General features: G+C 35.5%; 1 protein-coding gene across 2 annotated transcripts in view; it reads left to right on the plus strand.

Moving 5' to 3' along the window:
* Window positions 1-7,330: 7,330 nt before the first annotated feature.
* LOC102597348 (serine/threonine-protein kinase CTR1-like) overlaps window positions 7,331-14,871 on the plus strand; it is a 14,599-nt gene continuing 7,058 nt past the window's right edge. Inside the window, exons 1-7 of one of the 2 annotated variants that reach the window (XM_015309781.1) lie at window positions 7,331-8,143; window positions 10,695-10,996; window positions 11,086-11,230; window positions 11,472-11,575; window positions 12,651-12,859; window positions 14,101-14,511; window positions 14,686-14,726. In XM_015309781.1, coding sequence (XP_015165267.1) covers window positions 7,625-8,143; window positions 10,695-10,996; window positions 11,086-11,230; window positions 11,472-11,575; window positions 12,651-12,859; window positions 14,101-14,511; window positions 14,686-14,726 — 1,731 coding nt within the window. In that variant the 5' untranslated portion in view covers window positions 7,331-7,624. The remainder of the gene's footprint in view (window positions 8,144-10,694; window positions 10,997-11,085; window positions 11,231-11,471; window positions 11,576-12,650; window positions 12,860-14,100; window positions 14,512-14,685; window positions 14,727-14,871) is intronic. The other variant, XM_006339053.2, reaches the window with a different exon arrangement.

The raw sequence follows: 14,871 nt of genomic DNA on the forward strand, positions 1-14,871 counted from the left end.
GTCCCAAGAAGGACAAAAAGAAGGATCAAGCAAATTTAGTTGAATCCAAAAAAGAGATGGACGATCTTTGTGCAATGTTTTCAGAATGCAACTTGGTTGGAAATCCAAGAGAATGGTGGATAGATTCTGGTGCCTCATGCCATGTTTGTGCCAACAAAGAATTATTTTCATCATATACTCCAGCACCTACAGACGAGAAATTGTTTATGGCAAACTGCATTGTTGCAAAGGTGGAAGGAACATGCAAGGTCTTCTTAAAGATGACATCAGGCAAGGTGGTGACTTTGAACAGGGTCTCGTATGTTCCGAAATTGCGAAAGAACCTAGTTTCTATACCAGTTCTGACTAAAAATGGATTATTTGTTTCTGATAAAGTTGTAGTAAGTAAGAATGAGATGTATGTAGGAAAAGGTTACCTCACTGAGGGCCTTTTTAAACTCAATGTAATTGCAGTTGATATAAATAAAGATTATGCTTCTTCTTACTTGCTTGAGTTGAAATGTTTGTGGCATGAACGTTTAGGACACATCAATAACAAAACTTTGCAAAAATCGTTTCACTTAAATGTTTTGCCTAAATTTGAGTGCAATAAATCAAAATGTCAAGTTTGCGTTGAATCTAAGTATGCTAAGCATCCTTATAAATCTGTTGCAAGGAATTCATATCCCTTAGAACTGATTCACACTGACATTTGTGACATGAAGTCAACACCAACACGTGGTGGGAAAAAGTATTTCATAACTTTTATTGACGATTGCACTATATATTGCTATGTCTTTTTGATAAATGGTAAGGATGAAACAATAGATGCATTTAGGCAAAATATAAAACTGAGGTTGAAAATTAGTTGGATAGAAAGATCAAAATGATCAGAAGTGATAGAGGTGGAGAATATGAATCTCCATTTTTAGAAATATGTTTGGAAAAATGGAATAATCCATCAAACTACTACTCATTACTCTCCACAATCTAATGGAATTGCGAAAAGGAAAAACCGAACTTTAAAGGAAATGATGAATGCCTTACTTATAAGTTCAGGTTCACCACAAAACTTGTGGGGGAGGCTATTCTTACAGCAAATCGAATACTCAATAGAGTGCCTCATACGAAGACACATGTTATTCCATATGAGAAATGGAAAGGTAGAAAACCTAACTTGAAATGTTTCAAAGTGTAGGGGTGTCTTGGCAAGGTCCAAGTTTCTATACCTAAGAGGGTGAAAATAGGGCCTAAGACTGTGGATTGTGTATTCATTAGATATGCCACAAATAGTAAGGCATGTCGATTTTTGGTTCATAAGTCCGAACATCCGGATATTCATGATAATACGGTAATGGAATCAGATAATGCTGAATTTTTTGAACATATCTATCCGTATAAAACTAGACTTGAGTCATCTAGTGGAGGGTCTAAATAACCTCGAGAAGAACCAAAAGAGAATGAAACCAATGAAGAGAGTCCAAGGCGCAGTAAACGTCAAAGGACAGCTACTTCATTTGGATCTGATTTTGTAACATTCCTTCTTGAAAGTGAGCCTCAAACATTCAAGGAAGCAATGTTGTCTAGCGACTCAACCTCTTGGAAGGAGGCTGTCAATAGTGAGATTGAATCAATCTTAAGCAATCATACCTGGGAGTTGGTTGATCTTCCTCCAGGGAACAAACCCTTGGGTTCAAAATGGATCTTCAAAAAGAAAATGAAAGATGATGGAACTATTGACAAATATAAAGCAAGACTTGTTGTCAAAGGCTTTAGATAGAAAAAAAGTCTTGATTATTTTGACACATACTCGCCAGTGACTAGGATTACATCAATTCGGATGTTAATTGCCCTAGCTGCAGTATACGGTCTTGAAATCCATCAAATGGATGTGAAAACCGCCTTCTTAAATAAAGAGCTGGATGAAGAGATCTATATGGAACAGTCTGAGGGCTTCGTAGTTCCCGGCAAAGAAAAGAAAGTATGCAAACTTGTTAAATCACTTTATGGACTAAAACAAGCATCGAAACAATGGCATGCACAGTTTGATCAAACCATGCTGTCAAATGGATTTAAGATCAATGAGTGTGATAAATGTGCTTACATTAAAGACATTACGGATCAGGAAGTCATTGTATGCCTATATGTGGATGACATGCTAATAATGAGTAAGGACATTGCCAATATAAAAGCTACTAAGCGTATGCTTGCTAGTAAGTTTGATATGAAATATCTAGGAGTAGCCGATTTGATATTGGGAATAAAGATTCACAAAACTCCTAACAGTCTAGCATTGTCTCAATCTCATTATATTCAAAAAGTACTTGAAAAGTTCAAGTATTTGAATTTCAAAAAGGCAAAGACCCCAATTGATGTGAACCTTAATTTTGCTAAGAATAAAGGTGAAAGTCAGTCTCAATTGGATTACACCAGAGTATTGGGAAGTTTGATCTATGTCATGCATTGTACACGACCAGACATAGCCTGCGCTATAAGTAAACTGAGTCGATACACAAGTAATCCCAATCAAAATCATTGGTTGGCAATGAAGAGAGTTTTGGGGTACTTAGAAGACACTCAAAACTATGCTTTGCATTACAACAAATATCCAGCAGTTCTTGAAGGATATAGTGATGCAAATTGGATTACTGGGTCAACTGAAACCAAATCCACGAGTGGATATGTTTTCACTATTGGTAGAGGAGCAATATCTTGGAAATCATCCAAACAAACATGTATAGCTCGCTCTACAATGGAGTCAGAATTCATCGCCTTAGACAAGGCAGGTGAAGAAGCTGAATGGCTCCGGAATTTCTTAGAAGATATCCCATTTTGGCCCAAACCAATGGCCCATATATGCATACACTGCGATAGCCAAGATGCAATAAGAAGGGCTGGAAGAGTTATGTATAACGGAAAGTCTCGTCACATAAGACGAAGACATAACTCTGTTAGACAACTACTCTCTAGTGGAATTATCACAATTGACTATGTAAAGTCAAAGGATAATGTGTCGGATCCACTTACAAAAGGCCTAACTAGAGAGCGAGTTGAGAGATCATCGACGAGAATAGGACTATGGCCGAGAACAAGTCATCATGACGATAACTCTACCTAGAAGACTGGAGATACCAAGATCTAGGTTCAAGAAGATCAAACAAAGTCATAGATGACGGTTCAACATTGTCAAAACTTATTTTATGGTCCATTCTCATGATGAGACAATGTTCAGTAACCAGGATAAAGGCATAAGGACTTTTTAATGGTTTCTAAGTTTGATACAGGGTATATCAAATAGTGTATCTACGGGATAACACAGTTAGAAACCACCTATGTAAGTGTGAAGTGTAAGCCGCTTCAAAGAGAATCCGATAAGGCCAGTTCTCTAACCACTTATTAACCGAGACTGTTGGGTTTAGCAAGGTGTGAATGAGAAATAAAAAAGAGAAAATGGAAAGAGGAAGAACCAATGAAAGTGGGGGAACCAATTTTGGAGGGAAAATGAAAAGACATTGCAAAGTGCAAATGAAAAATCATTTTTACCATATTGGTAGAAGAAAGGAAATTGTTGTCCTTATATTAGGAAACACTTCCTTTAGTTCTTAAAGGGTTAAGAAGAAGGTGCCCCCTCGCGCCGTCGTCGTCGCTCGCTCGCTCGGCCTCGGCCTCGACTTCGAATTTGGATTTGGATTTTTGGATTTGGCAAATGATGTGATTGATAATATTAATCAATCTTGTTAATTCATTTCTTTTCTCTTATAAATTAATTCAGAATGTTAGTTAAATAACATAATTAATTTGGCGCAACGAAATTTATTTGAATTTCATATGCAACGGTAATAACGTTCTGAAGGGACCTGTCCCTTCCGAAAAGTCGTTATTTTCTCCAAAAGACACGACGTTCTAGAAAAAATGGGTCTGAACAGAATTGTCTGAACAGACGCATTCCTGCTGTAAATGGCTATAAATAGAAATGCTTTTTCCGGTTTTCAACACTAAAATTTTTTCCTCTCTGCATACATTTTCTTACATAAACAAAATTGTCGATCAACTGAGTTTGTGTGTGCTCTTGTTGCTGTTCTTGCATTCGCTGAAGTTATTGAAGTTTGAGGTACCGCTATTTCTTTAACAGGTTAATCCATTTTATCTTGGGAGGAATTAATCTGGAACCTCGGGTACAGTGATGGGATTTAATTTCTTAAGGAAACACAATGGTTTCTGTGGACTCGGATTAAAATCATTCTGTCTATTTCATCTACTTTCTGTTTCTTAAGATTGTTATCTTCTGTATTCAGGATAGTCAAAAATACAGAAACAGAAAGTAGATGAAATAGACAGAATGATTTTAATCCGAGTCCACAAAAACCACTGTGTTTCCTTAAGAAAATTAATCCCCTCACTGTACCCGAGGTTGCAGATTAATTCTTCCCAAGATAAAACGGATTAACCTGTTAAAGAAGTAGCGGTACCTCAAACTTCAATAACTTCAGCGAACGCAAGAACAGCAACAAGAGCACACACAGATTCAGTCGATCGACAATTTTGTTTATGTAAGAAAATGTATGCAGAGAGGAAAAATTTTCAGTGTTGAAAACCAGAAAAAACATATCTATTTATAGCCATTTACAGCAAGGAATGCGTCTATTCAGACAATTATGTTTAGACCCATTTTTTCTAAAACGTTGTGTCTTTTGGGAAAAATAACGACTTTTCGGAAGGGATAGGTCCCTTCAGAACGTTATTACCGTTGCATATGAAATTCAAATAAATTTCGTTGCGCCAAATTAATTATGTTATTTAACTAACATTCTGAATTAATTTATAAGAGAAAAGAAATGAATTAACAAGATTGATTAAATAAATTTTGTCACATCATTTGCCAAATTCGAAGCCGAAGCCGAAGCCGAGCGAGCGACGACGACGGCGCGAGGGGGCACTTTCTTCTTAACCCTTTAAGAACTAAAGGAAGTGTTTCCTAATATAAGGACAACAATTTCCTTTCTTCTACCAATATGGTAAAAATGACTTTTCATTTGCAATTTGCAATGTCTTTTCATTTTCCTTCCAAAATTGGTTCCCCCACTTTCATTGGTTTTTCCTCTTTCCATTTTCTCTTTTTTATTTCCCATTCACACCTTGCTAAACCCAACACTAGACAACTAAAATTAGTTCTAAGCCAAGAATATGATACATGAGATTCATTACATGCTGCAGCCCTGAGATTTTTCAACTATTGTAAATAATTTTATTATTTTGTTCTTGCATTCTTTTCTTTTGATACTCTTAAATAAATAATTAGACCAATATAATTTAGTAAAAATCGTTAATTGACAAGTCCTTTGGGTTCGATAATCTGATTCTTTTAAGAGCCACTATATTACTTGAGCGACCACGTACACTTGCGTGTGCAATTGGGAGCAACAGTAATGATTGTGGATTGTGGTCAACATAAATCGTATCTAACAATAGTGATTATATGTGAGAGGTGATGATGGATTGAGAATGTGGTGGATCGTAGTAATAATAATAATAGTATGACTAATAACAATTGTTGGTAACATATAATGATAATTGATAGTGATACTGATAGGAATGGTAGTCTGACTAATAGCAATTGTTAGTGACATATAGTGGTGACAGATGATGGTGATTATCAATAGTGGTCGGTGACTGTCATGATAATATATAATTACTCAATCTGTTCCTAATTACTTGTCCAAGAATAGGGTTCTTCAATAATATTTTAATTAGGAAGAAGACGTGTTTAAAAAGAAAAGAAATAATATATTTATTCAGAAAATAACATTTTTTTTACCATGTTAGTAAATATAGGGGCATTTCTGGACCAAAGTAATGACTGCAAGTACATTTTTGAACCAAAGTATTAACGACAAGAACATTTTTGAGCCAACCTATAATTAAGGACATTTTTGTTCATTTCACACAATTTAAAGACATTTTTTTTACCCTTTTCCCAAATAATAATAATAATAATAATATGCCGTTTAACTTGGTCTTAACTCATATTTATACCCTTCAATTTTGGGTGTGTAGAATTAAACATTTAAATTTGTATAAAGTTGAACAAATAGACACACTCTTACATAGTACCCTATTTGACAATTTGTGTCTTAAGGGGTCGTTTGGTAGGCCACATTAGAAGAAATAGTCCATGTATTATGTAAGGTATTATTTAGTACTATGTTTGGTAGGAATTTGAGCCTATGTATAACTAATCCATGAATTAGTTATACCTCCTACATGGTATTATATGATGTATTAATAATACCTTCCAATTGGAGGTATTAGTAATACATAGAATATAATACCATGGGATAAGTCTATGTAAAGACAAAAATATCCCTCAAATCATTTTAATTATTTTGTTTATTTTCTTGATTTTATGATTTATATTTGTACTAGTAAATTTATTTAAATAAATTAGCTTACAAATTATTTAGAGAGAGTTGTTTGTTACTAAATAAATCAAATACAAATTTGAAAGGTGAGTTGTTTATTTGTATATGACGTTTGTGATCTTAATTGAATGTGTGTGTATACATATATATATATATATATATATATTTGTGTGGTTTTCTAATTATTTATATTTTGAACAATTTTAAAAATTACATACATAAAATTACAACTTGCAATTTTTATGTGTAAATGTAGATGATTTATTCAATTTTATCATTGTTGATCGCCTTGTCAATTTTAAAAGTAGATGATTCATTTTTTAAAATTTTAAAAATGACATTTTGTGAGTGATCAATTTATTAAGATGACAATTATTTATCCTCAAATAATTCAAGTGAAAATATAGCAAACATGACAACAAAATTGTTCTTCTCATAGCTAGTTAGAAAGGCCATAAAATAATAATATTGTCCGATAATTATCTACCTTGACCCAATTACATAATAATTCAAGGGTATAATTGGAAAGAAACTTTTTATAAAGTTTTAATCTAAACACAAGATGAGGTGAGAAATAATGAACCAAACACTTGATAAAAATAAACTCTGCATTACTAATTCCTGCACTACTAATCCCTGAATTACTAATCCTTGCGTTATTAATTTTTGTACCAAACAACCCCTAAATGTAGTATGACATATATGACTCATGTGTATACTAGTTCAACTTTATATAAGTTTAAACGTCTACTTGTGCTTTATCAAAACTAAAGAACATAAATATAAATGAGATTAAATTAAAAAATCTATTTATATATACCATACATTTTATTATCGAGGTCACGTAAAATGAAGCAGATGGAGTAGTAGAGCATGCGTTTGTCTACGTAGAGGCTAAAAGTCATGGGTTAAGTTCAGCTCACCAGAAGAGGAAAAAACAAGTAAAAGGTCAGAAGCCGGAAACCTTCACGTTTCACGCACAGAATTCTATGCATCTTTCCGCCTCATGACCAAACAGCCCCACTTGCTATAATTAATTAAGTAAAGCCCACAATTCTACTTTACTTTTTTACACCTCAAAAATTCTCAGAATATTACAAATACATCCATTTTCTCCTTCCTCTTTCTTAGTGTGAGAAAAGTTAGAGAGAGAGGCGTTGTTTGAGCTGAAAATTGCACAGTTACAGAGTAATGGCAGTTGGTAATTGAACATTTTATACAGGGAAATGTCTGGTAGACGATCGAGTTATACTTTGTTGAATCAAATTCCTGATGATAATTTTTTCCAGCCGCCGGCGCCGAAGTTCTCTGCCGGAGCTGGTGTAACGCCGTACGGCGAGTCTAATTCCCTCGAGAAGAACAGAGGTAAAGTATTTGATTGGGACTTGATTGATCACCGCATGATACAATCACAGAACCGGGTCGGATCATTTCTGGTACCTAGTTCGATCGGGTCGCAGAGGCAATCAAGCGAGGGTAGCTTCGGTGGTAGCTCGCTGTCTGGGGAGAACTACGTGGGGACCTCCTTTGGGAATAAGAATGACGGCTGCGGCTCGTCGGTGGCAAGGAGCTGGGCGCAGCAGACGGAAGAGAGTTATCAGCTGCAGTTAGCTTTGGCAATAAGGCTCTCTTCAGAAGCAACCTGTGCTGATAGTCCAAACTTCTTGGATCCTGTGACTGATGTATTGGCATCCCGAGACTCAGATTCTACTGCATCAGCGGAAACAATGTCACATCGATTGTGGGTATGGCATTTATTGCTTGACGTTTGTATGATTTAGGAACCCTTTGATCATTTCATATTGGTAAAAGAGAGAATTAAGAGTAATTGTTTAGCAATGATTTTCAACTTTACCAACATTGAAGGGTGTAGTGTAGAAGCTAGTTGGTTCAAACTGGTGTATGCTTTAAAAATTCATTTTATAAGTACAAATAGTAGACTTTGAACTTACTCAATCGATATAATTGTGAACTCAAACTCATAAAGTTCAATCCTGGATCCACATCTGATTACAATGTCTTAGCTGATTAAGTGGTGGATTGTGAGAGGCTTTGAGTTTCCAACCCAAAACTTAAGGTAATAGGTGAAATGGTCAACACCTTTATAATCACGTAGAACAACTAATGACTATATATAATCCCACACATGATCTACAATATGGTCATATGGGTGTTAGGATGGGCGTTCCAAATGTTGGCTCTGATATGTCATATCAAAAAATTGATCATCCAACCTAAATTTTTTTGACATTAAGTGGAATTATCTGGGACCTTTTTAAACTCTTTAAGAAATTCTTAGACAACCTATGCAGGACAACAAAATAACTCAGTTTAGGATTTGGTTTAGACTATAAATGTCTCCATGCATAAAGTAGGCGATTAAGTGAGGAATGAATGTGCTTTTCAAATGCAAATACACGCATAATTATTATATATTGTGATTGGTGGATCCTTTGTTAGAGTCCCACGTTGATTGAGTATTTTATATTAAAGTCTCTCTATATGGTTTTGGACAATTGTCACATCATAAACTAGCTTTTGGGGTGAGTTAGACCCAAAGTATATTCATTGTGTTACAACCAGACCCATCCTTTTTTTATCATGATAAAATTTTATTAATTATTCTTGTAGAGTCTTGATTTTGATTTCTAGCATCATCTATTATTTATTGGGTTTCTGTTATCGCACTATTTTGTTATTGTTAATGATTCCTTATTAGTTGCTATGGTTTCTTCAGTGCTTTTTTTTTTTGAGAATTTTCTTCAGTGCTTTTCCTTTTCCTACTTTAATTTGTTGTACTCTAGTTGAGTCTCCTCCTGAAACAACCTCTCTGCCCCTATGAGGTATGAGTAAGATTTGCATACACTCTAACCTCCCAAACCTCACTTGTGGTATTTCACTGGGTTTGTTGTTGTTGTAATAAATTTTTATTAATAATGGACAAAAATACCAATATACAAGAAGTATACCAAAAGTAGAACCTTACAAAAATATAACAAGGACCTCGTGGGTGCATGAAATAAGGGATAAGGACTATTATCAAGTGAACAAAGTTCTTCTCTACTCTATCAAATGCTCTCCTATTTCTCTCTTTATACCGTCCACATAAGAGTAAGTGGAGCAACAATCCATACCTTTCGTCTTCTCTTCCGTCTTATAAAGGTCCAGCTAAACAATGCTTCTTTGACAATGCCTGACAATTGACATCACCCATTGAAGACCAAATCAACACAGTATTTTCCACCAAAAGGGGGAGTTATTTGACGATATGAAAGAAAGTGATTCATGTCTTGCCGATCTTTTACACATGAAACTCCACAAAATAAAAAGCTTATTTTACGAATCGTAGTGCCATAATTTTTTTTCAAATCCTCCTAGCCCTTATCCTACTACAATAATTCTTGCTAAGAAAAATGCGCATGTTGTGGCAATTCCACCCAGTAGGTAATGGGTTACTCCTACAACAAGTCCTTGTATAATGCTCAAGGCTCTCGGCTGAGTAGCAGGAGCAACTTTTTATTAATTATGAGCCCAACCGATGGATTCAATAATTTCTTGCCAATAACCTTGTCCGCTGAATAGAAATATTAATCACATGTTCCATAGTCCTATAGTCCTGGGGCTATTTACAACTAGCCAAACACATGGAATTCTGCTCTTCCATAAATTCTCAGTTGTCAGACCCCATCCCTTAAGGTTGGGGGTCAAGTCACTAAAGGAGCGAAGTGGGAATGGACAACTGATGGGCTCTTGCCTCTTGGGTAGGGCCGTAGGGGAATGGAGTGAGTCAAACTTTTTTAAGTGCTAATCTCGATCACCCCTATTCTTCTTTCTACTTTCCTATTTCTCCTTTCGTTGTTGTCAAATACAATGAGGCTGAGCTGTTTACACTACCTCAAAAGTTTTAAGCCTTTCTCGTAGTCAAAATGTGATCTCGGCACTGACAAGCTTCTTCCTTGTTTCTGCAAGACCCTAGAAAATGATATGATAAAAAAAGAAGTTTGATCACATATTCTTCTATTAATTTCATGTTTTGTGGGAATAGGAGCTACTTCATACTACCTTGATGATTTTTGGAATGTAGTCATACTCACCCATTGACTAGATGTTGCCTTTCTATTGTGTTTTATCATTTTATGATCTTACAGATCTCTTCTCATTCTCAATTGAGAGTTGAGACAGTCTCCAGATTTTCCAGGTCATCATTCCTAATGTCATTTTTTTGCTCTGGTCTCTTTATTTTGATAAAGTTTTTTTTTTTTGATAAAGTGCTCTGGTCTCTTTATTTTATGCCAGATAAATGGATGTATGTCGTACTTTGACAAAGTCCCTGATGGATTTTATTGGATTTATGGGATGGACCCATATGTTTGGGCTCTCTGCTCAGTTCTGCAAGAAAGTGGCCGTATCCCATCAATTGAATCATTGAAGGCAGTTGATCCCTCTAAAGCACCATCTGTTGAAGTGATTTTAATTGATCAGTGTAATGATCTCAGCTTGAAGGAACTGCAGAATAGAATTCATAGCATATCCCCTAGTTGCATCACCACAAAAGAAGCTGTTGATCAGCTTGCCAAGTTGGTTTGCGATCATATGGGGTGAGTACTGAAAGCTTTTTCTTAGAAGCTCCAACAGACCCACCTTTTTCCTTTTTCTTTTTGTAATTAGCTTTATTCTCTCTATAAAGGGGTGCAGCTCCTGCTGGAGAAGAGGAGTTGGTTTCCATGTCAAAGGGGTGCAGTGATGACCTGAAGCATCGTCTTGGAACTATCGTGCTTCCCATTGGTAGCCTGTCTGTTGGGCTTTGCAGGCATCGTGCTTTGCTTTTTAAAGTATGTACCTGTTTAGTTGGTTCTGGTATAAGTCAGTATATCTAATTTGTAAAGGAAAAATTAAGGATAAAAATCAGACTAATGGTGTATTTATCACTAAATAGAAACCTTACTGATATTGTATTTATTTTCTATTTATTCTGCGCTTAGAGTGAATATTGTTTGCAATCCATAGTGTCTTAGCTTGGATGTCGTGTACAAGGTTAATGTTTTATCATTAACATCTATGTAATCATTACAGGTGCTAGCTGACATCATTGATTTACCATGTCGAATTGCCAAGGGATGTAAATATTGTAATAGCTCTGATGCTTCCTCATGTCTTGTTCAATTTGAACGTGACAGGTAAACGTTCAGATTACATATGATGTGTATTATAATCTTTGGTTCATTTGAAAAGAAATCTTACTAGGATATAAAGTGGGAAAGAATACTTCACCTTTTGGATACCTTTGTCCTAGATAAGTATAGTTTTGGGGATGGTGTGTTGAGTCCTTAAACGGATGGTAATTGATGCTACCACTTACTTTTATTTGGAAAACTGATACCCCTCATATATATTGTATGAAATGATCAAGATTTACTTTCCTACTGCTATTATGTGTCTGCTGATAACATTGTATATATGCTTTCTGCCTTCTTTCACCTGGTATTTTATTTATGCTATGCACAACTTCCAATTTTTCTTTTTTTGAATGTTTTCTTTGGTTTCGTAAAGCTGGTGAAGAACAAGAAATTCAAAATATGATTTATTTTTCAAAAAAAGCCGTTCAATATATATACTGAAAATGACTATGGCAAAATTTCTTATTGTAATAACTAATATGTGACCTTTCTGATGTGATAAAATATATCTTTAGAGATTCAGTCGCTAGCAGAAGTTTGCTTCTCTTAGTACCTGCTGCAGCATTCTTAGAAATTTGAAATTAAGATATTTGAGTGGAATGGTAGTTCTTACTAATATGCAGAGATTGAATTTTTTAAAAGTATCTTGAAAAAACTGATCCACTGTTGATGAGATAGGGAATGTACCTTAATTTGTCATACGGTCTTAATCACTCAGATTCTAAATCATGATCCAAATTCCAATGCAAAGAAGATCCTTCTCTTCTTCCGTGCAGCCCCAAATGCAGATAAGAAGAACCAAAGTACTAGAAGCAAGTAGAATCAGATATCCAAAGCAGATGGTGTAGTGAATAACAGGAAAATATTTTTCTCACTGCTACAGTGCTACTTTAAGTTGGAATTAGATTAGTAACTGGATATGTCTGTTATCTTCATCTGTTGAGCTTTTCTGCTGGATTCAGTTTACATGATAGACATATATAGTCTTAAAATATGCTAAACATTTGTGTGCTACCTGGTTAGCCTCATATTAGGAAGGAGTGCTAGTATTGACATGTAACTCTTGACCATACAGGGAGTACCTGGTTGATTTGATCGGTAAGCCTGGAGTATTAAGCGAACCAGATTCCTTGCTGAATGGTCCATCTTCCATCTTAATCCCTTCACCTTTGCGCTTTCCGAGATACAGACAAGTTGAGCCTACAATTGATTTGAGGTCATTGGCCAAACAGTATTTCTTGGATAGTCAATCACTTAATCTACTGTTTGATGATTCTTCAGCTGGTGATTATCTAACTCTTTAACTGCTTAAAAAATGCATCGTTGGTGTTTGTTTTGAATTGTCCTTTCCCAACATCTTACTTGGCCTTTGCCATGATATGTTGAGAGATATTCAGGTTCATACACAATTTTAAAATTGCTTCAGTCTAGCATGCTGCATTCCACCAAAATACTCCCTTGTCCCAAGTTTCCTTTTATTTTGGTTCAAAAGTATTTGGAATCTGATAATCTGTCGAACTTTTTAGAATCTCCTGAAAAGTTTGGTAGTATGTGTAGTTATTTGTCTTACTTGAATGGAGTATACTTTCAGCTTGCTTATAACTTTATTCAACACTGTAATGTCTTAAAACACAATTGATTACATTGGCAATCCAGAGTTTCAAGTTTTTTTTTTTTTTGGAACAGGTAAAGTGGTGTATATTATAGAATAAAATTAGAAACCTGGTACTAAGCCGGTGCCTGGATAATTACGAAGTGTGAAACCCTTCTGTACAAAAACAAAAAGAAGGTTCTCACCAGAATAAGCATCTATTCCTGTAGTGAATCTATGAACTCTAACATACTATGTTCATCTTTAACATATTGAAAGGTACACCTCGAGCTAGTTCCAGACAACCCATAATCGTGCATCTACCTGACAATGCAATAAGAGGTGGTCCACATTTTCTCTTGAACATCTGCACATAAAGCACTAGCTAACATATGTGATCCTCTTCTTCCTCAAGTTTCCAGAGGTCAGAACTGCTCCCTTGCTGCCAACCAAGCGAAGCACACCTTTTTACGTGTGCTAGGAATCCAAACTAATACATGCAGGAAGCCCATCCTTCCTCATCAAAAGCTTGTGGTAGTATGATTTTAAATGGAAAAACTCCATCTATCCTTGCTTCCCACCTCCACAAGTCCTATCTACTGAGTGTTGAGTTTTGTTTGTAGAGAATTCGATCAACATTTGGAAATGCATCAGCATATATACATGTATATTTACATACTTCACATCTTCCTTCTTTTTTTCTGGGACAACCTAAAGTTTTAGTATGCAAAGGCAAATTAATCACACTAGTGCTCTACCTTGACCTTTATCTAGGAAAGTAAGTACAAGAAAGTATGAAATCTTTTTTTTTAACTTGTGCAAATAAATATTACTACTATTTTGTTTTTGGACGATTTCTCTTCAGTTTTGTTAGTGAATACTAGATCCATCTAGTCCTGTTTCAGGGATTCATAATGATTAGTATTTGATGCAGGAGCTGCAGCTGATGGAGATGCAGGACAATCAGACAGAAGTAGCATGGACAGAAACAATGCAGTCTCTAGTTCAAGTAATCGTGATGAAATTTCTCAGTTACCTCTGCCTCCATTAAATGCATGGAAAAAGGGACGAGACAAAGAATCTCAACTTTCTAAAATGTATAATCCTCCAAGTATGTTAAATCCAGTGAACATGGACAAGGACCTGGTTCTTTTGAAGCATGTCCCTCCATTACAGGAAGATGCTCAACCATTGATGACACGAGCAGATACAGTAAAAGATACTAGGTTTCTTGCTGGAGGAGGTCATGTCGTTTCTGCTATACCAAGTGAAGAACTTGCTCTCGATGTAGAAGAGTTCAATATTCCATGGAATGATCTGGTTCTGATGGAGAAAATCGGGGCAGGTAATCTATGTCTCCTGGATTTTAGCCATCTGAATAGTGTGAGCTGTGGTTGCTTGGTTAATTGTCAGTTATGTTCTGATGTTTTTTATCCCTTGAGGGGACACATTATATTGGGATTCTATAGTACCATAACATTCTCATTTGATTTAGCTAACACAGTTTGTCTATTTTCAGGGTCTTTTGGTACTGTTCACCGTGGTGATTGGCATGGTTCTGTAAGATACTTATCCATTTAGATTTCAGTTTTTGGAAATCTTCTTTCTGAAAAATATCTCAACGTATCTTTTACTTTGGAGATACATTTTTGCAATGTGAATTTTTTCATCTCTATTGTACTTTTTTTTGGGGGGGGGGGGGGTG

This window comes from Solanum tuberosum, unplaced genomic scaffold (genome assembly GCF_000226075.1).
Source record: "Solanum tuberosum cultivar DM 1-3 516 R44 unplaced genomic scaffold, SolTub_3.0 scf00008, whole genome shotgun sequence".
Taxonomy (NCBI): Eukaryota; Viridiplantae; Streptophyta; class Magnoliopsida; order Solanales; family Solanaceae; genus Solanum; species Solanum tuberosum.